This window comes from Nannospalax galili, unplaced genomic scaffold (assembly GCF_000622305.1).
Source record: "Nannospalax galili isolate Female #2095 unplaced genomic scaffold, S.galili_v1.0 scaffold1129, whole genome shotgun sequence".
NCBI classification, from domain to species: Eukaryota; Metazoa; Chordata; class Mammalia; order Rodentia; family Spalacidae; genus Nannospalax; species Nannospalax galili.
The window spans coordinates 1,034,470-1,059,566 of record NW_008359461.1 but is presented as its reverse complement, the minus strand read 5'-3'; the positions used below and the strand labels follow the sequence as shown (position 1 = coordinate 1,059,566).

The 25,097-nt window shown below is 45.5% G+C and overlaps 1 protein-coding gene across 11 annotated transcripts in view; it reads right to left on the bottom strand.

Annotated features, from left to right (window-relative positions):
• Window positions 1-7,222: 7,222 nt before the first annotated feature.
• Window positions 7,223-25,097, bottom strand: part of Sipa1l1 (signal induced proliferation associated 1 like 1) — a 315,687-nt gene continuing 297,812 nt past the window's right edge. For 9 of the 11 annotated variants that reach the window (XM_029558705.1, XM_029558713.1, XM_029558706.1 and 6 more), the window contains 7 exons: window positions 22,406-22,639; window positions 21,553-21,718; window positions 15,482-15,728; window positions 12,395-12,541; window positions 11,219-11,333; window positions 8,630-8,714; window positions 7,223-7,603 (listed from right to left, as the gene is read on the bottom strand). In XM_029558705.1, coding sequence (XP_029414565.1) covers window positions 7,460-7,603; window positions 8,630-8,714; window positions 11,219-11,333; window positions 12,395-12,541; window positions 15,482-15,728; window positions 21,553-21,718; window positions 22,406-22,639 — 1,138 coding nt within the window. In that variant the 3' untranslated portion in view covers window positions 7,223-7,459. The remainder of the gene's footprint in view (window positions 7,604-8,629; window positions 8,715-11,218; window positions 11,334-12,394; window positions 12,542-15,481; window positions 15,729-21,552; window positions 21,719-22,405; window positions 22,640-25,097) is intronic. The other 2 variants (XM_008823218.3, XM_008823220.3) reach the window with 2 other exon arrangements.

Sequence of the window (25,097 nt, the reverse complement as noted above, 5' to 3'; positions counted from 1 at the left end):
GAACATTTAGCTGAGTGTGGTGGCTCATGCTTAAAACCCAGCATTAGGGAGGCTGAGACAGGAGGATTAGGTAATTCAAGGCCAGCTTGAGCTACATAGTAAGCTCTAGCCAGGAAAGAAAGAAAGAAAGAAAGAAAGAAAGAAAGAAAGAAAGAAAGAAAGATAAAGAAAAGGAGACTTAAATGAAAATGGGAGCTGGGGAAATGGCTCAATTGTCTTGTAAAGCCTTGAGTTTGATCCCCAGAGTCCACTTAACAAGACTGAGAGAAGTGGAAAGTGTTTTTAATCCCAGCACTGGGGAGGCAGAAACAGGTGGACCCCTGGGGCTCACAGCCTACCTGGTGAGGTCTAGGTCAGCAAGAGACCATGTATCAAAACAACAAACAAACAAAGGACAGCACCCAAGGAATGACACCCAGGGTTAACCTCTGGTCTCCATATGCATGCCAAACAGACATGCATCCACACACATTTGGACATGCACACACACACGCACACACACACACAAGAAGCTGGCAGATAGAATGCACTGCCTCAGGAAGTGGTGGGCTCCTCAGAATTGAACATGCTTAAAGGCAGGTGGCTGGACGTGGGGCAGGACAGTGAAGAGAATCAGGCTGGCAGACAGAATGAAGTGACTTGAAAGATCTTTTCAGTTCCAATTCTGTCTCATGATCCTAAGGTTTAAGAAAGCCAAGGAGAGGGAATAACATCTTTGCCAAGTGGCTTCTAGGCTGATTCTCAACCTCAATCTCAGAGACCACCCCAAACCCATTGACCTTGGAAACAAAATCTAATAGCTGTAATGCTAATCCACTGATCCTGATATTTGACTCGGGTCACAAAGATCGAGGCTGGGTTCTCTCTCACACTATAGTTTATCAAATACTTGAAAACAGTGAGCAGTAAGCCCAGGCCTCACCCTCTCCACCCGGCAAAACTGCTCATCCTCAGTGCCTGTCCATGAAGCCTAGCTCCGGCCACAGCTGCCGTCTCGTTTATGTACATGGTTTAATAGGCACAGTCTCATTAATTTGAAATGTGCCCACACTGGGCTAAGTTTACTTTGCACCAACTAAAAGAGTCTGCTAAGCATATTTATTCTCTTACAGAGCAATTATTAAGCTTCTTATGAGCAGCTGTTTTTAAATACCCTTAAGCACTTAAGAAAAACTATCAGGTTAGTTACAAATCCATCCTACCTTTTCAGGAAGACAAATGACTAAAGGACCACCTACAGGTAACTATTGGTAAAGTCTATTTTGCTGTTTTAATTATAATAAAATGTCCTTCTTAACTGTATTTCCTAAGAGCTTTCACACCTGGGAACAAGGACAAGAGGTTAGCGTGTAGTGTGCATACTCATGTTGGATGTGGTGGTGGTTTGAGGTGTGTAGTGTGCATACTCATGTTGGATGTGGTGGTGGTTTGAGGCAGGGTACAGCTTCCTTGGGTTTGGCAGTGGGATACAAGGTACATGGACTCAAGTTTGAACTTGCTAGGCAGGTTTCCTGGATGTGGACAGTGAGCTAGGAGTCCTTAGGGCACATCCCTCCTGAGCCACTTGCTTTTGCAAAGGAAGCTGGATTTTATTGGCAGATAGCCATTGTGTAATGCTTTCCTTCAATGCCAAATTATGAAATTCCTAGGAGAGGTGTGGCTGGAGGTTCACACTAGAGACCGAGGATACGCTAACAAGATCTAAAAGATGCATGGGAAGATGGGGTCACTGAGAGGACATAGCACTTTGGTTAAGGAAAAGGAAACACAGATGCATCAACAGGACATGTGGAGAAATCCCCGAAGAAGGGTGCTCATCTACAGACCCTGAATATACTGCCCAGATCTTAGTGAGGTCGATCATCTGGGTTGAAATGGGTCATGAGAAGCACACCAAAGGAAAGATGACCTGTGTGTGCCTAAAGGTGGGGCGGAGGAGGCTGGCTGAAGAGCTGGTTAAGAGGCCAAATGAGATGTGTTCATTGAAAGGAACGGAAGGAAGGTTGAGAGGTGCACGTTCATGGAACTTCAAACAAGTGTGATAACGGGTAGAGTGAGAGGTGTAATGAGAGAAGGGGGAGGCGGAAGGTTCTTTTAGGTCCCAGCTGTGCTGACTCAACACACACAAGGCAAGACAGAAGACACTCGATTTGAAAGGACGAGGGACCGTAAGGGCATACTCCAACCAGTTCAGGGAGGACAATGCAGAAAGAGCAACAAAGGACATGGCCCAGGCTATTATCATCTTGGAAAAGGCTAGCAGAATCTTGGACTTTGACCTGCTGCTTACATAAAAGACAGAGGATAAGCAATGGCTTCCTCCTCTCCTTCTCTTCTCTCTAGTCAGTGGCAGAGGAAATGGGCTATTGAGAGTGAGCATTTGGGTAAGGATTTCTAAATGGACAGCAGATGAAGGCAACTCTGCAACTTGCTGGTTTGGTTATTTTTGAGACATATGTTATATTCTGGGAGATGCAAATGAATAGGCTGGGTTGAGTTTGGGTGACTTGAAATTCCACACTTGAAGCCCGAAACCAAGTCTCCTAGTCTCTGTACCTCCAATGTGGCCACCTGCTGAGGTCCTGGCTCAGGGGACCTTCAACTACCACCCAGGGTCCTGTGTCCCTCAGCAATGCTGCCATCCTGTCACCTCCCCAAGGTCATCAGCGTCATCCCTTGATAATCTGGCAGTGGGCCTCATGTACTTAGATGGTGAAGGAATTCCAACCTCATCTAGGGAATACAGAGCTTTCAAATATTTAAGAGGCAGAAAATTCTAAGTAAAGAGAGCTCTAGAAGCTGTTATCCTAAGTGAAGTAACACAGACTGAGAAAAACAAACGACGTATGTTCTCCCTCATTTGTGGATCCTAGCACCAAATCCTTACATGTGAGTATGTATCCTGATGTAACTGCAGGAGCCAGGAAAATGGAAAGGAACCAGGGAAGTAAAAGGAAAGGAGCTTGAGAGAGAACAGTAGGACAAAATGGGTACAAGGAGGGCATTTAAATGGGATGGGGAGGACGGGGAAAGGGGAAGAAGCAGCTCAAGGGGGGAACCACAGAAGACAAATATTATCAAGGGTGAAATGGGGAAAATGGGGGTACTTTAACTGGGGAGGGAGGAGGCAGGGTTAGACAGGAAGAGAGAGAGAGGAGAGATAAATAATGCCTCACTGGTCTAAAAAACCAGAGGGAAACATTAGTTCAGAAACCTACTAAAAAAATTTCATATACAATATCTCTACATGAGTTCGTGTGTACAGCTGAACGCTACATAACAAGCAGCAGTGGCAGACAGGAGAAACCTCCCTTCAAATAGTTGGACATAGTAGTCCCAAGAGACTCTCAAAATGACACAGGCTATTGCCACAGCCCTTGATTACCTCCCATAACTTGAAAGTAAGACCTTATTGCTGAAGACAGGACATACTTCAGACACAGGACTTAAAGCAATGGAGCTGGAACTGACCTGGAAGCCACCTCCCCAAGGCTAGCTCTCCAAGTTTTGGAGTGCACTTCGCAAGCTGCTAAGGGAGAATATCAATCGATGGTCCAACTCCAGCTTTAAGGCCTAATAACCATAACAATGACTGGCACAGCAAACTATATTGGGGTAGTAGAGGCACTTTTATCTCGGGGGTAATCAACAGCTACTTAATTGGACTTAAAGCCCACTCAATGGGAGGGAACTAGTGTGGTACTGTAAACATAGCCAAATACACATGGCTGGAGAGGTCACAGATCTTAGAGAAAACCCCAATACTGTTACATCCCTAGACAAATGTTATTTCTTACTATGTGCTAAATATGGATCCTTATATTTAGAGACAAGTATGCCAGTCACCACTCATCAAAGAAGCTTCTTTTGCAGAGACTATTACAGAGTTCTACAACTGGTCACACACAGAAATTAAGTGTCTGTAAAATGCCCAACCCTAAGTGACACATCTACAGCAGAACCTCTACACCTAAGGTTCACAGAACATCACGGAATAAGGGGCAGAGAGAACACTAACGCATCTCTCAACTCTCATCAACAAAGCTCCCTCATGCAACAGAGGGCCATGAACACAAAAGAACACAAATGACCAAAGTGTAGAGAAAAAGTCTGCAGAATGTGGGTTCTTGAACAGAACTCCTATTTTAAACTTCACCCACCCAGGACTCAGAGACCAATTGGACAGGTTGTTTAGTGGAGGAGTTAGTTTATGGGGAAAGCATGCAATATTTCTGTGGCCTCATTATAACTGCAAACCTCCTGGTTAACAGGCCCAAGCCTTTGCTGGTTGTGTTCTTACCAAGCACCATCTTGCACTTAAAAACCTGTTTCCTTCATTTCTGAGAAGCAGCACATGGCAAATACTGGAAGTTTCTATTGAAATGGGAACCTCTTACATTTAGTGGGAGGCAAATTGCTTGTTTGCTGGGCCTGTTTCTTTTGCCCCTGGAATATTTAAGCAGTTTTTGAGGCAGGGTCTTACTATTGTAGCTCAAGCTAGTCCCAAACTCCCAATCTTTCTGTCCGAGCGTCCCGAGTACTAGGGTTATGCCATTTGCCACCATAGCACCCACTCTTGAATTGTCATTTTTATCATTAATGGAGTAATCCCACCTAGCTTATTACTTACAACAGATTTGGAGCCCAGCTAAGTGGCTCTCTGATCTGCTCCTGGATAGACTTTCTCCACCAAGGAAGACCCCAGAACTCCCAAGCCAAAGCCCTCATTAGTATGGCATAAACTCTCCAAACTGTTTTTGATTTTGTGAGTCAGGGTTTCATGTATACCAGACTTGTCTTGAAATCACTATATAGCTGTGGATGACCTTGAATTTCACCTCCTAAGTGTGCCACCATGCCTGGTTTAGCTGGTCCTGGAGATGGAAACCAGGGCTTTGTGCATGTTAAGTACTTTACCAACTGAACTACACCTCCAAGCCCCCTCCCCGAACACGTTAAGAGCCATGCTCTAATAGATATTATTTCAGCTTTTCAATCCAAGTATCTTGTGGCATCTGCTCTTATCCTAGATTTACAATTCTAGAATTTGTAGAAATTGTTGAACCAAATGGAATAAACTGTCAGCTCTCAATTAGCTGCACTGCTGGAGAGGAACAGTGAGGTGGTGGATTGAAAACGGGCTTTTAATTTTTTTTTTTTGGCCATTTAACTTAAAAATGCATTGATTTTCTTCAGTGGATTAACTTTTCTAATTATATTTTGTACAGTCTAATATTAACAGCATTTGGATTCCCCGAACACACAGCACGTGACACAGTTGGAGGATGCAGTCGGCGGTCCAAAAAAGTGTGTATGTCTCAGAGAATGACAATGTTGTGGTAGAAAGTGCACATGTACATAAGGAAGCAACTGATCACGCCGTGCTCTGGAAACAATCTTATGCAGAAATGGAGTCGGAATTCACTATGGACATGCGAACAGGGGAGAAAAAGCACAGTAAAGTTCTTAAAAGGATGCAGACTTTCCAGCATCTCTCTAGAGCTAATGGAGCTTGATGAGGAAATTAGGATGTGAGAAGGGTCAGGGAATCACTGGGTGGTCTTTCAAATAACAAACCTCGAGCAATAACAACAAAGTGTTTTAAAAGAGCATTTAAAGTGAATTTTATTGTTTGAATTTTATAATTAGTCTTTAGAGGCTTCAAACAAGAACTCTGTTGCAAAACTCTAATAAATAGCTTGCCCCAAGTCCCCAAAGAAAAAAACAAAATGAAAAGGAAATTCAGGATAAGCAAGACTTCATTCAGAATGCTTGGTTGTTAGCAGTAGCGCTCATCTACAGAGACATCAGGCAATGTACAATCTCCTTCATACACATTAAAGTGAGAGAGAGACAACTGAAATCTTCACAAAGCGCTCCGAACTCGTCCTATTTCCAAGATAGAAATGTTAACAGGAAAAAAAAAAAAAAAAAAAAAAAAAAAAAAAAAAAAAAGAGAAGGCCCCAGGGAAAAATCACAGTCATGAATGAAGCTGTCACATAAAAATCTGGTGTGGGCAGTGGAGGCAGGAGGGCAATCCAACAATCCCGTGTCATTCAGGGATGGAACCAAGGGCAAGGTGGGTCCTACTATGGCAGGGAACTCTCTAGCACACACCACTGGGCTGCAGAATGTTCCCGTAGACCAGTGTGGCTGTTGAAGGGGCAAAGGGGTTGGTTCAGTGACAATTATGAAGGCAAAAAATAAGGTGGTGTCTTCAGACCAGTCAGCACTAGCTAGCCCCATGTATCTGAGCTTTGCAGCATGAGGGTGAGGGGCCCAGAGCAGCCTGCATTATTAGGCAGAAGTAATTTCTGCAGCAGGGTCCGTTGGATGGCTGTAAAAGGATGCAGAAAATGCCGTGCGAAAATTCCACACCCGGACATGCAGGTTTCAAAAGCCCATTCCATTACACGCATTGCTCCTAACAAGCGAGGATTAAAAGTCACAGTTTAACATTCATGGTTAGCTTTTCTTAATTACAAACACTGGTGAAGTCTTGCTTTGGAGAGAAGGATTTATCAATTAATATAGTTTGAACAAACTTTAAAAAAAAATTTTACTACATCTTTAAAAAATGTCAAACAAAAACTGTGTATATATATATATATATAAAGATATATATATATATATATACACACACACACACACTTTTGACCAAAACTCATTCAAAATGCATACAGATAAGGTTATCATTTGGGAGAATTCAGAAACCAATTACTGTTTGGAGATGGGAGGCTGTAAGAGAGGTTGATTCCAATTTAGCATGGTTCACTTAAGCCAAACAAGAGTCCCAGCTTTGACAAACACATCAGGGACCGTCTTCCTGGGGCAAGAAATGACATCCCAATGCAGGAACACAGGGGCAAAGAGCGCCAACCTGCTGTTGCTGGAAGATAGGTGCAGAGGCACCAACTCAGGCATTGACCATTCAGGGTGGTGGGCCTCTTCTTAAAGCCCATCCCTCTCCAGGCATTTTAGGAAAGGGGACAGGAAACACCCTCCCCATCCCTCAAACAAAGTTTAAAAAGGAAAACCTTTATCTTCCTAGGAACAAAGACATTTGTCAGGATAACAGGGAGAGCTTGGGTTACCTGAAACAGATCAGGAAGCTGATGGAAATAAAGGCCGATGGGCCAGAAACAACCTGGTCCTGGACCAGTTTCTTTTAAAATACATAACAGACAAAGATATTGTGCAAAAAAAATAAAGACATTCACATTTTAGCAGTTAAACTTTTTATTTTACTTTTTAAAATTTTTATTTACTTTTTTGTTTCACTTTTCTACAAAAGGCAGATGATGATTGTTGATCTGCAATTGTCGTGTTGTGCACTGCCCGAAAGGGGGCAGAGTGGGAAGCCGGGGAAGATGGCAGAATGCTTTTGAAGGCGTGAATGGGTGCTGCAAGGTGCCCAGCAGTGCGGCTTGTGGCCTCTTCCTCTTCCCTCGGCTGCCCCTAGCTCATGTCTATGGTGTTGAAGACCCACTCCGTGAACTTCTTCAGTTTGTCCGAGGCATTCTGGGACTCCTCTTGCAGCCTCAGGTTATCCTCACGCAAGTGCTGAACTTCTGCCTGCAGATGGGCCTTGTCTTCTTTTTCCTGAAGGACAAGCAAAGCAGACGTGAACTGAAGGCCGGCCACCTTGCCCAGTAAGGCAAGGCAGTAACTCCGATCCCTGTATTTGGTCTGTTTCCATTTTTCACTCTACTAAAGGTCTGTGTACTTGTCTGGTTCTAGAACTGAAGCCACTGGAAGTCCAGGGCTTCCAAAAAGGTCAACACTACAGGATTAGCCTGAAATGCAATTACGTTCATTTGTATAGGACAGCTTTGAGTTCAGGCCACTGTTTGGTGGCTGCTACCTTGATAAAGTCAAAGTCACTCAAGAAACAAAACTTTCAGTTCTCCTGGTGTGAAATCCTAAATAGCAAGGGCTACATGGGACCTGAAGGGGGGTGGGGGTGGGGCGGCAAGAGGGTCCAGAGAGGCCTGGCCGAGGTGCAAAGCTTTCCCCAAAAGGGACCTGCTTTTCTGTACATATGACAACCAAGGCTTCTCATACAGTGATTGTCACTCACACTGTGCTGAACAGTATCAGTTATCACCTTGACACATCTGGGTGAAAGGAACCTCAACTGTGGAACTTCCTCCATTGGATTGGCCCGTGGTCCTGTCTGTGGGGCATTTTCTTGATTGTCAAGTGATGTGCATGGGCTGTGGGAGGGCCCAGCCCACTGTGGGTGGTGCCACCCCTGCACACTGAGCACCAACCAACTGTGAGCAAGAGAGTAAACAGCACTCCTCCATGGTCTGTGCTTCAGTTCCTGCCTCCAGGTTCCTGCCCTGAGTTTCTGCCCTGACTTCCCTCAGTGATGAACTGTGACCTGGGAGATGTAAAAGAAAATTAACCCTTTCTTCCTCAAGATGCTTTTGGTCACTTTTTATCACAACAATAAGAAAGAAACAAAAACAGGCACCAAACTTCATGCTGCCCCTAAAAGTATACAGAAAAACCGTGCAGGGAAAATGGCCACACGTAGCTCACTGACATCCCAAGTTTTCCTGGCTCAAGGCTGTTTTGCTCCCATGGCCTGTCAATGTCAATCTGCTCTGAGACTATGTTTACCTTTTTCAAATCTTCACGAAGCATCTTCAGCATACCTTCCAGCTGGTCCACTTTGGAAGCCAGGGTGGGAGAGGAGTCCTTACTGCTGGGATGAGAGACAAAAGGCCACGCTGGCAGCGCCTCCATGGCTGCTGGGTTTTTTTAAAAATGGTTTTCAATATCAAATTACTCAGTATGGTAACCCAATGTGAATTTTTTTTTTTTTTTTTTTTTTTTTACTTTAAAAGAGAAAATGGTGATCTTAATAAGAAGCAATACAGATATGAATGACAGTCAGTAGCTTACTTTGTTAAAGCTGATACATCTCTGATAGAAGTTAGTGACAAACAGGTCTCTGGCAGGACAAGAGAAACCCTGGCAGATGCAAGAGCCACAATGCGATTATACTCAGGATTTCTTCTAGAGGCACTGGGGCCACCAGCACAGATCAGGTCTCAGGTTCCCAGGACAGCACTCTGCAGCCGATCAACCCACTATGTTATCATGTCCACATCTTAAAAAACAAGACTGCAAGTCTCAAAAGCTTTTCGGTCTAAGCTTAATGTCTTAAACTTTGTGCCATTAGAGACAACAAGCAGCTTTCAGGTTGAAGTGTTCATCAGTCCTGCTAGTGGAACATTGGGGGCCAGGATGCTGGAGGACCACACACCAGTGCTGCCACCCCTGGGACCCTGGGCTCAGGTCCTTTCCTCTTCCTCTAAAAGTCGTATGATAAGACTAGAAGACCCCTCTCCTTCCAGGAAACTGTTGACAACTCATTACTCTCAGGATTTCTTCTGAATGGGAGCTGCTAACTTTCATAGAGGTGGGTTGGGAGCAGGGATGGTCTAGTCATGTCATGTGACTTAGAGTAGTAACAAAACTGGTCTTCTGTTGGGAAAACACACAGAGGCCTCTTTGCAGAGCTGGAGATGGCAATTCTCGACTGTCTCAGTCAGGGACCAAAAGGTACTCTTCAAAGATAGTCTTTGCTTCAAAAGTCAAAGTTCAAGTTAGAATTCCTGACCTGTAGGGGGCTGTTTCGGTCTTCTCAATTCTAAGTCTGCAACAGGTTTCAAAGACAGAACCCGCAAATCCGGGAGCATAACAAGGCTGCTGGCAAGGGAGAGGTACTGACCCACAAACTCCTCAAACACAACAACTAAAAATGGATAGTGAATGGGTCTTAAAAGTGGTCAGCTGCAGCCCACAATGTGGTATAACAGGCTGGTTGGATCTGGAAAGGGATGGACGCTAAACCTGTTTGGCAGAAACAACAAGGCTGTGCATAGGGGAGGGCACCACAAAGCCCTGAAGGTCACTGAGCCTGACAGAACTTCAGGAGTCCTGGTCAACCTCTAGAAGTTCTTGAGAATGAATCCTGAATGCACAGATAATATTTTCAGGCAGTTTGACTCCATCTGCATTTGTTCAGCCTGAACTGAACAAAGCCAGACTCTTCCCACCCCATCCTATGATTCCACAGTAACGATCCTTTCCCAGAACAAATGCTCTGACTCACTCTTCTCTCTGTCGAGAGCTCATCCTAAGACAGCACATGTGGGGCTGTCCTTCCATTATGTTGTCCTTTTCATTTTCCCTCTAAGGTTCTGAGTGGCCAACCTGCCACTCTGCTCACCCCAGCTGCCCCAGTGGTAAGAGGGAATGTGCCGTCTCTGTTACACTCAGATTGCACAAGAAACCACTCATACTGTCTGTGCTAAGTGTGCTTCCTTGCACACGTGTTCACAGAAGTCTCAAGCACAAGTCCCACTTAGATCAGTACAAGCCACATTAGCCTCTCTTTCCCCGTTATTGTCTGCTTCTGACTACATTTCATAGTATTTGGATTTTGTATTTGCTTGTTTGCTTTATTTTGGCAGGGTCTCACTATGTAGCCCAGGCTGGCCTTGAACTCATGATCCTGCTGCCTCAGCATACACTACCATACCTGGCTTGGATACCTGGGTTCCTAACCATCCCCACAAGGATTTAGGGGACGAATTTCAAGTTGGCAAGACTATTCTGCAAGGAGTGCTACTGTGTGTGCCATGGCTGGGCTGCTGGGATGCTTGCTATATAGGAACATGTCACGTTCAGTCTGTGCCTCACCAACTGAAAATAAGAGCAATAAAAATTCAGCCTCTGTACGGTTCAAGAGAAGTCTTAAAGTCCACATTGTTCACTCTGTTACTGCTGATTCGTTCCTTATTTTACTATACTCTGAGTCAGCCTGGTCTCCTGCTTTCAAACACAGTTGAGGCAGAACACTAGGAGCTGAGCAGACATGGGAAGAGTCACAGCACGGCCAGTGACAACTGGGAAAACAGAAAAAACCAGACTCCAGGACCAAATCTCAAGGGCCCAGGGGCATAGATAGGTACATTACAACATTAAATAATAAAGAATATTCATAATTTTGACAGTAAGCCATCAAAAACAGTTTAATTGTGTTTACAGTGTTCTAACTAAAGAACCAAGAGTCTGGCCTTGCAGTGCTGAGCTTTATTCGGCTAATCCATGGAGCCTTTCATCTCCTCGTCGTCATATCTGTCACTACCAGGGGCAACACATGGTGCACAGTGGCACCCTCAGCACTGGGTGACCAACCTGCTGTAAGACTTCATCTGGACCAGAGCCTGCTCCTCCAGCTGGTCACTGTTGGAGGCTGCACTCAAGGGGCGGTGGTTTTCATCACTAGCAGCAAAAAATGAGGCTCTCTGGACTGGAAGAGAGACAAGAAACCACTGAGTGTAGGACTCACATCCCTGGGCCCTATCTGCAAAGTCAATCAGTGGTTTAAATGGATGGTCAAGTGGAATCAACATACAGGACATTTTGGAATCCTTAAGTCTCTAACCCTCCCAGGAAATTCTGCTCTTTCAGTTATAAGGATAGTAACACTGTAACTGCCCTTGAAATAATTAACTGCCAAGAATCAATTTCCAGTCCCCTTTCCCCTGCTTATAAAAGCAGCATCCTCTTAAATACTTCCCCAGAAAGAAGCCTTATGCTGAATTTCCAGACCAAGGCTTTTCTCTCAGGGGTGATGACATAAATGCATTCAAGTGCTAGCATTAAGCTTCTTGAAACTTCTTGAAGGATGCTGTCCACAAGATGCCTGGCCACTCTACCTACTTAAGAAATACCCCACCTTAAAATTTACTTGGAGGAGAGTAATGAGCAAACTCACAAACCAGGATAGAACTGGGGAATTTCTGTGGGCCAAAGAAGCATGAAGGAGGCAATGGGGCTTCACTATTACGGCTGCACAGTGTCTTCACAAACCCTGCCACCCAAACTCAAACTTGACAGAAGAGCCACTTCCAGTTCTCTTAAGAGCATGAAAAATAATGTTCTGCTATCATAATTTTATAGAAGAACATTTCAGCATTAAATATTTTGGAAGGATAATCTTAGAGCAAAGTCAGTCTTTACTCAAGAGAGGAGAGGAGACAGCCTACATCAATGGTCAATGCACACTGCACTTAGGCTCTCATTTCTGCAGACCAGAGAAGTCCCAGTCTGGGGTGCCCGCTGCATTTAAGAACCACAGGAACCATGTTATAAATTTCTATATAGAGGAAACACCAGGTTCCATCTAACTTAAAAAAAAAAAAGGTGCCTGGCCCACACGCTGGCCCCACGCTCTGCAGCTATGAGCTCCGGCTCTGGGCCCCAGTTGTGTGGGTGAGGCACATTGCTGTCAATGTAGCAGGGCAGCAGAGTGGTCTAACCTGATCATACCCTGGCACCCTGCAGCATGGCCTTCAGGGCCTCACTCACCCTCATAAGCTTTGGCAGCATCTACTAGGTTGGACCAATCCAAATCTGCAGCAGTGTCAGGCAGGGGCATGAGGCCAGGGTCAGGTATGGGCTGCCTTCGGGTCTCCTGGATGTCGGTAAGCGAGCTGTCCGAGGCTGAGAACTCTCCTGCAGAAGGGGACAACAGAACAGTGCTTGTGCCCACAAGAGAAGCAATCAAGAACATACCCATTTCCTGCTACCACAATAAATGTGTAAGCCATCACTGCTGAAATTGATGTCTAGCCTAGTAGGCTCTTAGTAGTCATTATGAAGCTGACCTGGCTTCCTCCAGTCTCTTCCCATTTTAAAAATAACCTCCCACCATCTCCTTCTCAGGAATGTGAGTCATGAGAAATTTAGTTTTGCACTGAAGCTATCCACAGGTCTGATGTGGGGGAGCTGCCATCCTCAGTGGGGCACAGGGTGGTTGGCTCTAGTGCTGAGCTCCATTTAGAGTCAAACGACTGAACTGGGAGAAAAGGCCTACTCCATTGGAGATCTGGACTGTAGAGGCAGCCCAGGGATGTTTATTCCTGCCTATAGAAGGGCAAGGGAGCAGGGATCTGCTTTTTATCTGGGCCAGGAGCAGGGATCTGATGCCAGTCTCTGTGGACTCCATCATCAGGAATTGTAAAGGATAGGCACATCCTTCCACATGTGCCTTGCATCCCAGAGGGCCTGCTGGCTTCCACAGCTAGATGCACCCAGGGGGTATGAGAAGCAAACCAGATGACACTGAGAGTGCTCAGTCTCTTATAGGAGCCAGCCTGGGAGGGGGATTTTCTGGTGGACGCTAGCATTAGTCTCCATCCTGACGATCTGAGCAACATCCGGGATCAATTTTGTCAGAGCAATCCAACATCGCCTTTTACTAAGGTGAAACGTCACTGACTACAAACACTGAACTACTGTAACACCCGACATAACAAAACCTTTGCTTGGCCTGGGTTAGAGGAAAAGCCACCAGGAGACACCGTGGGCCCCCTGATGACACTCTGCAGCAGCTCAGGTCAGGACGCAGATAGCAGGAAGGCAGGGAGGTGCGGCTCATGCAATGTAAATGTCCCCAAGAGGCAAAAGCTGGGGTGGAAATGGCACAGCATGCAGTGCCATGAGAAGGCTCCCCTCAGAGCGCACTATAGCATTAAAGGCCTCACAAACACAGTGCAAAGCAATGCAGGCCTAGAAAGTACCGTTACAATGAGTCAGAAGTTTTGTCTATTATGGCAGCCTAGTAAGCCAGGGTGTATTTAGTGCTTATTTTCCCTTTCAAATTATGTAAGAACTGCTCTAAAGTACAGTTGCTGGTTATTAATGCACTTAAAATGAGCAAGATTATGAGTAAATGGAAGTCAACAAATACTGCAAGACATTAAATGCACAGTTCTATTTAAACCTGCTTCCACCAAGGGCACATAGGCAGAATAGATAATTTTGTTACTTCTAACCTTTCTGCCCTTTTATCTCTGACATCCCAATTTCCATATAGAGAAAGGGGGAAAAAACACCCCCTCCCATCCCTCAAATACATCTCAGTGGTAGATCCCAAACAAGGCATGGAATGGGTGATCAAGCCAGGAAGGACCACGAGGTGTGAGTTGGCAATGGCCACAGCTGTCATCTAGGAGAGCAGGAGGCAATGGGAAGGTGCACAGTGAGGCCACCAGGCTCTTTGCGTCCTTCTCCACAGAGCTCTGTGGGCCCACATGGCTTTGCCCACGTGCTGCCTCAGTGGGACAGTGATTGAGTGGGAGCTGGATTTCTGAGCTGTTCTTGTAGAACAGATACCTCTATGAGTCAAGCCTACTCCGACAGCTCTACGACTCTAGACCCGCCCCCACCCCACCCCACCCTGTCCAAAGGATAAGGGGATTCTTTGCTGTGAAAGTTGAAAAAAGCATGGGGAGATAAGAAATGCTTTGAAGGTAGGCAAAGAGAGGATTGTAGGAAGAAAGAAATCCAGGGGCAGTGCCCCTGTGTGGGAAGCAAGGGGGAGAAAAATGTAAGGAACAGGCTAAGCCCCTTCAACGTCTGAGTCTAGAACCCAGAAGCATGGCACAGTACTTCATGCCTTGACCCTGGTTCACTGGGAATGATTTCTGGGGGCAGAGAAAACCTAGACTTAAGTTGTAGGTGGGCGGAAGAGTAAGAGAGAGGGTTGGACTGTCCCTGAGCAGGGTGGAGACATGCTGAAATGCTGAGTGTGGGTGAGGGCTGGAGAATGGTGCAGGGCAGGCAGGAGGCTCCAGAAAAGGAGGAAAAACGTGGGCCAGAATGCACAAGACATAAAAGCTGCCAGAGACTTCACAGAAGGGAATGTTAAGAGAGAAATTCGGTCACAGTGGCATGCATGGCAAATGCTCAGGAATGAGGTCCCATGCTGCATGTCTGCTGGGCTCAGCTGTGGCTGTCAGGTGACGTACAGAGCCCTGGGGTGGATTTAGACAGAGAGGAGAAAGAAAAATGAATTGAAGTCCCAGAATATGACTCCTAATAAAACTGGGATCTAGTGAGGTCACAAAGCAAACACGGCATATATGAGCTATGGGCCAGAACATGGAGGCGCAATGAGCTCTAATTCTTTTAAGAAGTGAGAGCTTGCTGGATGGACAGATGGATGGATCAACAAATGCATACGACAGACGGTGCAGGCAGTATCCTCATGGGCTGGGAATGAAGAGAGACACTACAGCTCTGGGTTTATATGGTGACTAAGGGAAGCAAGGGACACGCCTCTATGAATTTACCAATGTGGTGTTGGCCTCATTTGCCCAATCCTATTTTCAGCAGCTAGGATGCTTGACAAGAACACCAATTCCCCATACTACTCTCTTAAAAAGAATCAAATTCAGCAGGTCTTGCTAGATTCTAAGGTGTACTGATCTGTGTCTTTGACAAGTGTGGAAGTAACTTATGGTCTGAGTTGATGGTAGGGAAGGAGCGACTGGGGATAGGGTAGAGACAGGACTCTTTCCAACACCTACTTCCAAGCATACTGAAAGTCTGTCATACCCAAACACTGGCCATCTTACAGGACTGGCCAGCCCTAGCTGTAGGCACACTTACCGTGTAAGGACTTCATTCCCAAGGTATAGGATGGCCTCCGCAGTGGGAGTGACTTGGGGAGAGATGGGTAGGTGCTGCTGAAGAGAACATCGTTGGGCAGGGCTTGGTCCAGAAGTGAAGCCCTGGAGGTGAAGAAGTGCTCCCTCTGGCCGCTGTAAACGCTCTCATCTGACAGCGTCCTGTGCAAGGCCCGTCGGGAGGTGGGGGTGTTGGGGAAAGGAGACTGTGGGGAGGACAGTGCGTGGAACTGGAAAACAGAGGACACAGGCTGGAGTCAGGGTTCTAGATCAGACACTGGAGACCGTGGCAAGGTTGGTGAAGAAACGAGGCTGCAGCTCTGGCAAGTCCCTTCCAGTCCTGCAGCCCCATCTAGTCCTACATTCTCCAGGAGGTAAAAATTCTACCAGAGTTCAATATGGAACTCAGACCTGTGATTTAGTGGCTTTATCAATACTGAGTGATGGTTAGGAACAAGGTAATATGAGTTTTGTTTTTGAGATAGGGTCTCACTGTGTAGAACTGGTTGACCCAGTACTCACAGAGATCTGCCTATCTCTGCCTCCTGCATGCTGGAATCAAAATGCACGTGCCACCATGCCCAGCATTAAATACGAGTTTTATCTGAATCTTGAGTCTTTGACCAAATCATGTCACCTCCCTGACCTATACTCTCATAACTGCTCAGTGAAATGCTGGCTTATCACAATGGCATCAGCCAGTGGGCTACAAAATGAGGATGTGGCTCCAGCTAATACAGTCACAGAGAACCTCAGAGGCTTGCCAGGTGACAGTAACTGCTGGGAAACCGGGGCATTCAATCAGCAAAATGTATGAACTCATAAAAGGTGGTTCCTGGCATGTGTAACTACTAAGGTCACCCACATGACGGATGGACTTGGTGAGCTTTGGAGAATTTTATCATCTTTTTAAAAATCTTACTCTGTGTGTGTGTGTGTGTATGTGTATGTACACACGTGTCGTGCCACATGTGTGGAGGTCAGAGGACAACTCTGGAGGTGGTTGTCCCCTCCAACCTTTATGTGGGTTCCAGGGATTGAATTCAGGTCCTCAGGCTTACGAGCAAGTGCTTTCACCTGCTGAACCATCTTATGTTGAGAGAGAGTTCCGTCTTCAGCCTCGGTTGTGCCTACTCCCCTCCTCTGCCTCCCAAGTACTGGGATTAAAGGCATGCAACCATCAGGCCATCTGGCCTGAAGATGTCCATCACTCATGATGAGTATGGAACTGGCTTTATAAGTGACAAGTAGTTCCAAAGAGATGCATCTCCTATAGATGTGCTTTGCTTGACACTCCCACAAACCACAAAGCTCCTGAGAATCCCTTTTACTGAGAAACAATAGACACAAAAGGCTTAAACATCCAGCAAGCTAGAAGACAACAGAGCACTTGAATCGAGTGATCCTTATTCAGTTCCTTGTAGGACACTATTCACCTTGCAGGGGGAACAGCAAGGGGTGAAGATGTCAGGAGGACGGAATCACCAGGGGCAGAAAGCCACAGGGGCTTTTTTCACAACAATCTGAGAGAGCAATGACTGAAGGATTTAGCAATGGCTCCTTTAGGTGGTTGATGTTACAGACCTAGAAACACAGAGCTGAGATTTAAGTTTATTTGCATACACTGGAGCTAAGTTGGTTGTATTTCCATTTATCAATCCAAAGATTAAACAAGGGCCCCAACCCCTCAGTGTGCTGTGTGCAGCTGACGTACAAATTATTAATCAGTAACCCTGTAAAATAAGCCCAAGGTATAACCTACATAGTAACAATCTTGTTCACATAAAAAAATCATGATGAAAGTTATTTAGACAATTATTTCTCATTGTTGATTTTGTTCCTAAACAGAAAGTGCTGCTCAGATGTGAGACTTCAAATCTTGGTCTCCAATACTGTAGTGCCCACCTGTAGCTAAGGGAGACAACCAGCTATTGCTCTAAAATGATGGATAAATTTGTTTTCTCCCCCTATCCAGAAGCCTTTGAGAGGGAACTGACACGGATTCTAACCACTCCAACAGCTATCAAAATACCTGAAAGCAAATCCTGAATCCATCGCTCTTAAGTCCAGCCTTGGGGAAGACAAAAAGAAAAATGAGGAGGAACCCAATAGAGGGATGCTTTTGGAAGCCCTTGTCAAGAAATTCCAATGGACTCTCATATGAACATTTGAAAATTGCCCTGTTCTGACTTTTTTCTAGTTCCCTGTCTAGAACTTGTAATGCTAACTACTCTTGCATTTACTTCTCCTTCACATCTCCTATTCATGATTCAAGGACTTTCTTTTCCCCCTAGAGATAAGAATTATGCAAATTGGGAGTCTTTTAGATAGACCCACTAAAGGGGTACCCCAATTACCTCACCCTGCATCCCTGTTCAGCATGGAAGAAGCCAGAGCGGTCTGTGTCCCGATTCCCTATTGGCAACTTGGGTAACCTCTCCAGAGGATGGTGTGATAAGAATAGGAGGTAGGAATTGGCTAGGCAGTCAGGGTAAAAAGACGCCAAAGAAAAGTAGCCAGTGTCTTGGCAAAAAGTCAAAATATCCCTGAGCCTCTTAGCACATACTCTGTTCCAAAAGCCAAAAATGTCGAAAGTATTTGGGAGCTTGTATCTAACCCTTAAAAGATTTTAGGGTTACCTCTTCAGAGGGGGGAATGTTATCGAGTAGCCAAAAGCCCCATAAAAATAAATAAATAAACAGATAAAGAAGAAAGAGAACATGAAATTATCAGAACAAAGTGATGGGGAGATATGGGAGGAGTTGGAAGAGAGGGAGTGGGCAAGGATTTGATCAAAACACCTTATAGGTGTGTATGAAATTCTCAATACATTATTTACTTTTTAAAAAAATTATTCTGAGGGGCTAAAAAACGACTCAGCAGATAAAAGCACCCACACAAGCCTGACAATCTAAGTTTGGATGGCCAGAACCCATGTAACAGCTGGACATGGTGGTGTCTGTAATCCAAGCCTATGGTAAGATGGGAGGCAGAGGTAGAAGAGCTCCCCAGAAGCTTTCGGGCCAGCTACCCTGGAGTATACAACACAGCCATAAACAAGAGACTCTACCTCAGACAAGGCAGAAAGTGTACACTGTGGCACATACACACCTCCAAACAAAAAACACGTCCAAACACACACCACACACTCACAAAAAATTAATGACTATTTTTAAAACTTCATGATGCGTTGAATCCAAAGTATGTACAAGCTGGCCTAGAATGAGCTGCCATGACCCATCCGAGAGGGCACGGGGGTGGCAGTGTCTTTTCCTATTTTATGGGGAAGAGCGGCAATAAGTGGATTGTGAACTGCAATTTTGTTTGGGCAATATCTGTTTTCAAGGTTCTAGAACTTCTTGCCATACAAGGCTCCTGTCTACCAGACCAAGATCTTAGATCTTAGTGTCCAACAGATGCCACTAGATCTTTTTTAAAGCACTTCTGGTTTTAGCTGCGGGATTCCAATTTCCAATGAGTGTCTCCAGACTGAGGGTTTTGTAGGAGAGAAATTCTTTACCAACTCTAGTTTTGCCTCTTTGGGAAATATTAATAGCCTTCCAGTTCTCTGGGCCGTGCATTTTGTTGGAAGTTAACAGTATCCTGAATTACCTAGGGCTACTGAGCAGTGCTGTCAGGAGAAAACCATCGTGGGTATCAGACCAGAAAGGGATTTCAAAGAGAAGGTGCAAAGGGTTCTCAAATTGTGATCCAATAAGCACAAAGGGGTCTGTACAGCATTCCCAGCTGGGGAGAGGCTCAGGTAGGACCCATGAATCCATCTATCTCATCATAGGGCTGGTTCTGAGTTTTTAAACCACTGAGCCATTTGGAGACCACTGATCCCCAAGTTTGCTCCTCTCTTTCACAGCCCAGGAGAGGTGGCATCTTATCCGTCAGGCTCCTGTTCTCTCACCATTCCTGATTCTGCCGTGAGTGGCCTGCACGCACAGCAAACTACTAGCTTCCCTGCACAGTAGCGTTTTGTGAAGTCTGTTGCTCTCATCTACCTGAGAACACTGGCTGGAAAGCAGGACACGTCTGTTCCATGCCAGCAGTATGTTAACTGCAGAAAGCAAGGCAATTCCATCTTGCCAGTGAGGTGACTGCTACAACCCTGCCAGCATTCCCAAGGCCAGGGGCCAAGTGCTGCCGCATCCTGCAGAGGCATCCTGTTCTGCTGGCAGAAGAGCCGAGTGACAGCTCACAGGAAGCCACTGTGGCGAGTGAGTGGGCTGCAGGTCTCCAGCCCAGAGCTGGCCCTCCCTGAAGCCCGGAGCCTCGAGCCTGGAGTGGCTTGGGAGATTTCCTGAGGCCAGGCTAGTCTCCCTGACACCACAGAGTCACGGCCATTCTGATATCTCTCAGAAGACATACAGAGCTACTCATCAGAACTCATCCGAAACCAAGCAGGTTGAAAAGGACAAAACTAGAGAGGACTGATGACGTCTGCCCACTGCTGCCCCAGCCTTCCGCTCAGTGGTCAGAGCCAGCGGAGGCTCTTTCTTAGCAGAGTTGCAACACAAAGGCACCCTGATTCAGACATGAATGTTAAAGGAATTCATTTTGGAAATAAAAACCCTGCCTGGAATAAGGACAGAATAGACATTTGCCTTTAATTATTTCCACTGCATGAAGAAACAAAAGTAGGAAAGCTCTGAGCTTGTTTCTTGCCAAAAATGTTAAATTAGAATTTAGAGGAAAGATTCCTTTCAGGGCAAATTTAACTACCCTCTGACCTCAAAGAAAAAAAAAAAATTGAAGGAATTTTTGTTTTGAAACTGATACTTCAAAGTTTGAATGTACCACCTTGGGTTTGATGGATAAAGAAGTTTCAAGCACTATCTTTCTCAAGGTTGCTAAGGAAATCATTTGTGTCCCAATGATGAGTCCGAACTGCTAAGTGCTGGCTTCTGAAGCAGAGAGGACAGGCATCGGGGATGGCAGTGGCTACCACAGGATGCTGTCACACAATAAACCATGGCAATAAGTCACTCATTTCTCATCAAGACTCCAGAGAGGTCCTTGGGTACATGTGAGTCCTGTAAGTGGTCATTTTTCAGGTTAGAAGGGCTGAAGTGCGTGTGTGTACACATGTGAAGGAAAGCCCAGAGGTGACAGGAGCACAAGGCAGCCCAACCTGGAGCACCACTGGCTCTCTGACGGCACTGGAGGCTGGTGTGTCAGGAAGCAAAGTTTCTAGTTTCCATTTCCAGCCCATTATCTGTATCCTGAAATACACATTATTAAACTAAGAACTTGGTGAAGGGAAACGCTCAAAGTTCACTAAAGGACCTTTTTGGGGTGGACTTCCTTCTCCTAGGGCTACCTGACACACCTTGAGCAGAAACACTTCACACTGCAAGAGAAGGAATTCCCTAAAAGACCCCAGCTGCGATCCCTGGAGGAGGAGCTGACTTCTGAGAACGCAGAAGCAGATAACCTTTGAAGTTCCCAAGGCCACGCAATAAGGTGGACAGAAAATCTGCTGAGCAGTCCAATGACACACACACCGAATGAGCATTTGAATTTTGTGGAGAGGAAGACTAGGCTCTAGAGAAGGCATGCAGAGTCTAGAATTCCCAGAGAAAGAAAGAGGCTTTGAGTACAGCGGTACTATGAGCTCGGCCACCAGACAGTTTCTCTGAGTGACCCGTAGACAGCGTACCGTATGTGGCCAGCATAGTGCTCGGCACACAGGTCAGCAGGCAAGCTAGGGCATCTATGAGGGGGTAAGGACTCCATGGAAAAAAGGCATACTGGAGGCCCAGTAGAAAACTCTCTAGCTGACAAAGGAGCACAGGTATCCAGAGTCCTGGGAAGTGATACCATCTAAGTGCAGGCCAAGGAATCACGCACTTAGAGTAGGACAGCTGGAGAAGGAGCAGGTTAAAGGAACTGGGAATAAAGATGTGGCTGTGGGGACAGAGCACTGTGAACAGAGCGATGTCAGGATTAAGAACCAGTCCTCAACTGGTGGAAGGTATTAAACTATGGCCCACAAACCACTGTGCCTGGCTTCTGCCCGTCATTGATTCCAAGCCTGTCCTGTACCTTGAAATTCTTCTGTGATTCGGGTGTTGGACTCTCGAGGTCAATGAGTTTCTTCAGATCCTCCTCAATGGTGGACTTGGAGGTTGGCTTGGGGGATGCCCGGAGGTCTCTGGTTGAGGCTCGCAGCCTGGTATGGGTAATCTCATTATCATCACTCTGATGACGCCTAGAAGAGACGGTAGAAACTGAGTCAACAGGGTTGGCTCAAGGGCATGGGGTCTGTCTAGAATGAGAGACCAGGGTGGCTCATGTGGACATTACAATTTACTCAGATCAATGCTTGTGAAAGAGACCTGGCCAATGCAGAATACAAAATGAAGTCTGATGAATAAATCAGTCTTGTACAGGAAACCATATGCTCTGGTTTGTCAAAATTAGCAACGAACTAAGAGACCACAGGGTATGAATCCCCAAAGCAACCCTTCACATAGACAGAGGAAGTGAAGGAAGAGCCACTGATTGGTTTTCTACTGTATAACTATATGAAAAAGCCCTTTATTCTTGGGGTATCTGCTCACTGTCTAATATCCCTCTGGCCCTACTGGCAAAGTTAAGAAGAATTCCATGAGAAGGCTGTGACTGAGAGAACACTGGAGGGTCAATTATTCTGAATGTGTCCTTCAGACAGTTAAAATGCTCAGATCCAAATGTTTCACAGTATATCTTACTCAAGCAATGAGGCAGAGAAATAATTTAAAGAAAAAAATTGACTTAGAAAATAAAATCCCTACTCTAAGCCAATCCTTCCAACACTGCCCCCAGCCTGGCATCACCAGCTATACAGACTATATCCCAACTCTTTCTGTTTTCAGCCAGGTTGAAAACCACCCAGTACAGAGAAAGAAACTCTTACTTTCTTGTGTCCATAAATCCCACGGAGTTAATGGTTCCTTCAGGTTTTTTCCATCCAATCAGGTACTTGCTGGTGGCGCCCTGGCGGGGGTAGAAAGTCCTAGGCCCAGAGGAGGAGGAGGAAGAGAAGGAAGGTGCAAGCTGTGTGGACGTGGCGGGATGGAGCTCCTCTTTGGGTGAGCTTCTGGCACTGGAGAACACCACTGGGCTGGCAGAGTGTCGGGAGCTCATGGTACTGAGGAGAGGCAGGACAGAGACAGTGACTCCAGTGTGCACCCAGGGTCACCATGACAGCTGTGAAAGTGTGTCCAGGGTGGGGGTGAAGGCCGGTTACAGAACAATGAATTTTTAATAAACACTACCGAAGGGGGGCTGGCCCTCCTTGTCTCCCATTGTAATTTCAATGTCTGCTCTCAAAATGACAAATGGTCAGTGGGGCAAGGTCTGCACTTTAAAGTAAAAACAGTTAAGGCCAAGGGGCACATCAACCACACTGGTACCACTGGTCTAGGAGGGGAAGTGACAAAGAGCCGTAGCCTTTTAGCAGTCTCGCTGGCTGTTTTCCTCAGAACCGGAGGTCATGGCGATGCTCCCTAAGGCTAGGCTAAGGAACAGAGGGAACCCAAGTCAGGGATACAGCTGTCCTTGACATCCAAGGCCAACAGCACACTGACTCTCCTTCCCCGTGACACCTGGCTTCAATATGGACTCAAAAGGCTGCTCATCATCACAGTTTTTCAAAACCAGGGATAAGAGCTTCCATCAACTACCTACATGCAGGATTTCCCTACTTCCCTTCTAGAGATCCTCCAGGACCCACATCCACAAGGGCCCTACTGAGCTCTGCTTAGGAGAATGGAAGTTCAGGTGACTCCTACGATGGATTTTCAGCTACTCAAGATTTTATACTTGTGGTCCTAAAACACTCAATGGCACTTCCATTTGCCAAAGACTAACAGTTCTGATCTGAATAAACAAGGACTTTAGCTAGTCCTGTGCCAGCAGCTGTCACAAAGCACTACTGCAGCATTGGGAGATAGTGGCCAAGGCGAAACCAAGGGACAGGTATGGGAACTATCACTGCAAGTTTTCTGTGACTGAAATCACCAAAATATTTAGAAGTTTACTGTAAAAACAAACGAAGCCCAGATCTTGGGGGTTCTGAGATATTATATATTGTTGGAATGAGTCACTTTGACGCCCTTGCCTCAAACCTTATATAAAATCATTTCCAGGTGGATTGTATATTGAAGCACAATAAATACTGAACTATAGCACATGAAGAACATCTTTATGATGAAGGAAGAGAGTTTAAAAAATAGGATCATAAAGAAAAATAGGGAAGCCCATTAAAGCTAAGAAATATTCATCTAACGGCGCAGGAGAATATATAAAGACGCATCCGGCGGTGTGCCCTATTCAAGTCAGTCCTAAGAATCAACAAGACAACCAAGTAGAAAAAACGGACAACAATTTGAAAAGAGGCCTATAAAGACCAGTGCTCACTACCATCAGTTACTAGGAAAATGCAAAATAAACCACAAGGGTATTATACAACCTCCAGGACGGATAAACTTAAAGAGTTATGATATCACATACTGGAGAAGCTGCGAAGCAGCGAGAACTCCCTGGCACTGCTAGGAATGTGCTCCTGTCACAGCCGTTTTGTTTATACACAGCCGAGCACATGTATACCTTCCACCATAACAGTCAGAAAGAAGCACACACGTATGTATAACAAAGGACATGTGTGAGATCTGTAACATCCTCAGAAAAAGCCTAAATCAGAACCAGCAAAGCAAGCAAACTAAGGCGACCTGCAACACAAGAGATGAATCTCAGCACTGGGACACTGATAAGGAGGACACCAGACAGAGTCAGACAGAGGGCATGCCTGTTTTCATGAAGTCCAGAAATAAGGAGAGTAACTCTGGGCTGAGTGACTGGTGAAGGACCGGAGGCAGGGGTAGCTACTTACTAGTTATTATTAGTTAGGGATGAGATCTAGTCTTTGGCTTGCAGGTTTTTAAAATTTATTTGTGCTCTGTAATATCTACCTCACATACATTTAGAATAAACATGAGGTCAAGCCTAAACCTTGGTTAGTGTTTGGAGGCGAGATCAAACTTAGGCATCTTACCTTAATTATCAGGTACTTGGAGTGCAGGTATGTTTGAATTACCAGAGCCAGCTCTCAAATATTAGCATGTTAAAAAGACTGCTGCTCCTGCCCCAGAGATTCTGATTCAGTAGTGGGAAAGGGTTGGAGACATGAGAACTCATACTTCTAATGTGTTCCCAGAGGATGCTATGGCCCCTCACCGAGGCTCTGAAGTCTTCTATAGTGAGGTACATTTGAAATGACACAGTTTATAATCAAATACCTTGGTATTATACCACTATTCAGAAACCCTAGGACTTTAAAGGATTAAATCCTTGATCAAAATAGAAATAATGGAAAGTAAATTATACAGTTCATTAATTTGCAAATCATTCCTTCATGGTATACAAAACTGTGTTGAGAGGAAGTTAAAGGCAAGCTTGGAAATGTTCAAAGGAGACAGCAGTATGAATGCTATGTATAGCTTTTGGAGTTTTGCGTTCTCTATGAATTTAACTATTTCTGCTATTTTCCAAACTGGCATTTAGTAAGTGTTAGTACTACATTACAGATTCTTTTTTTTTTTTTAACT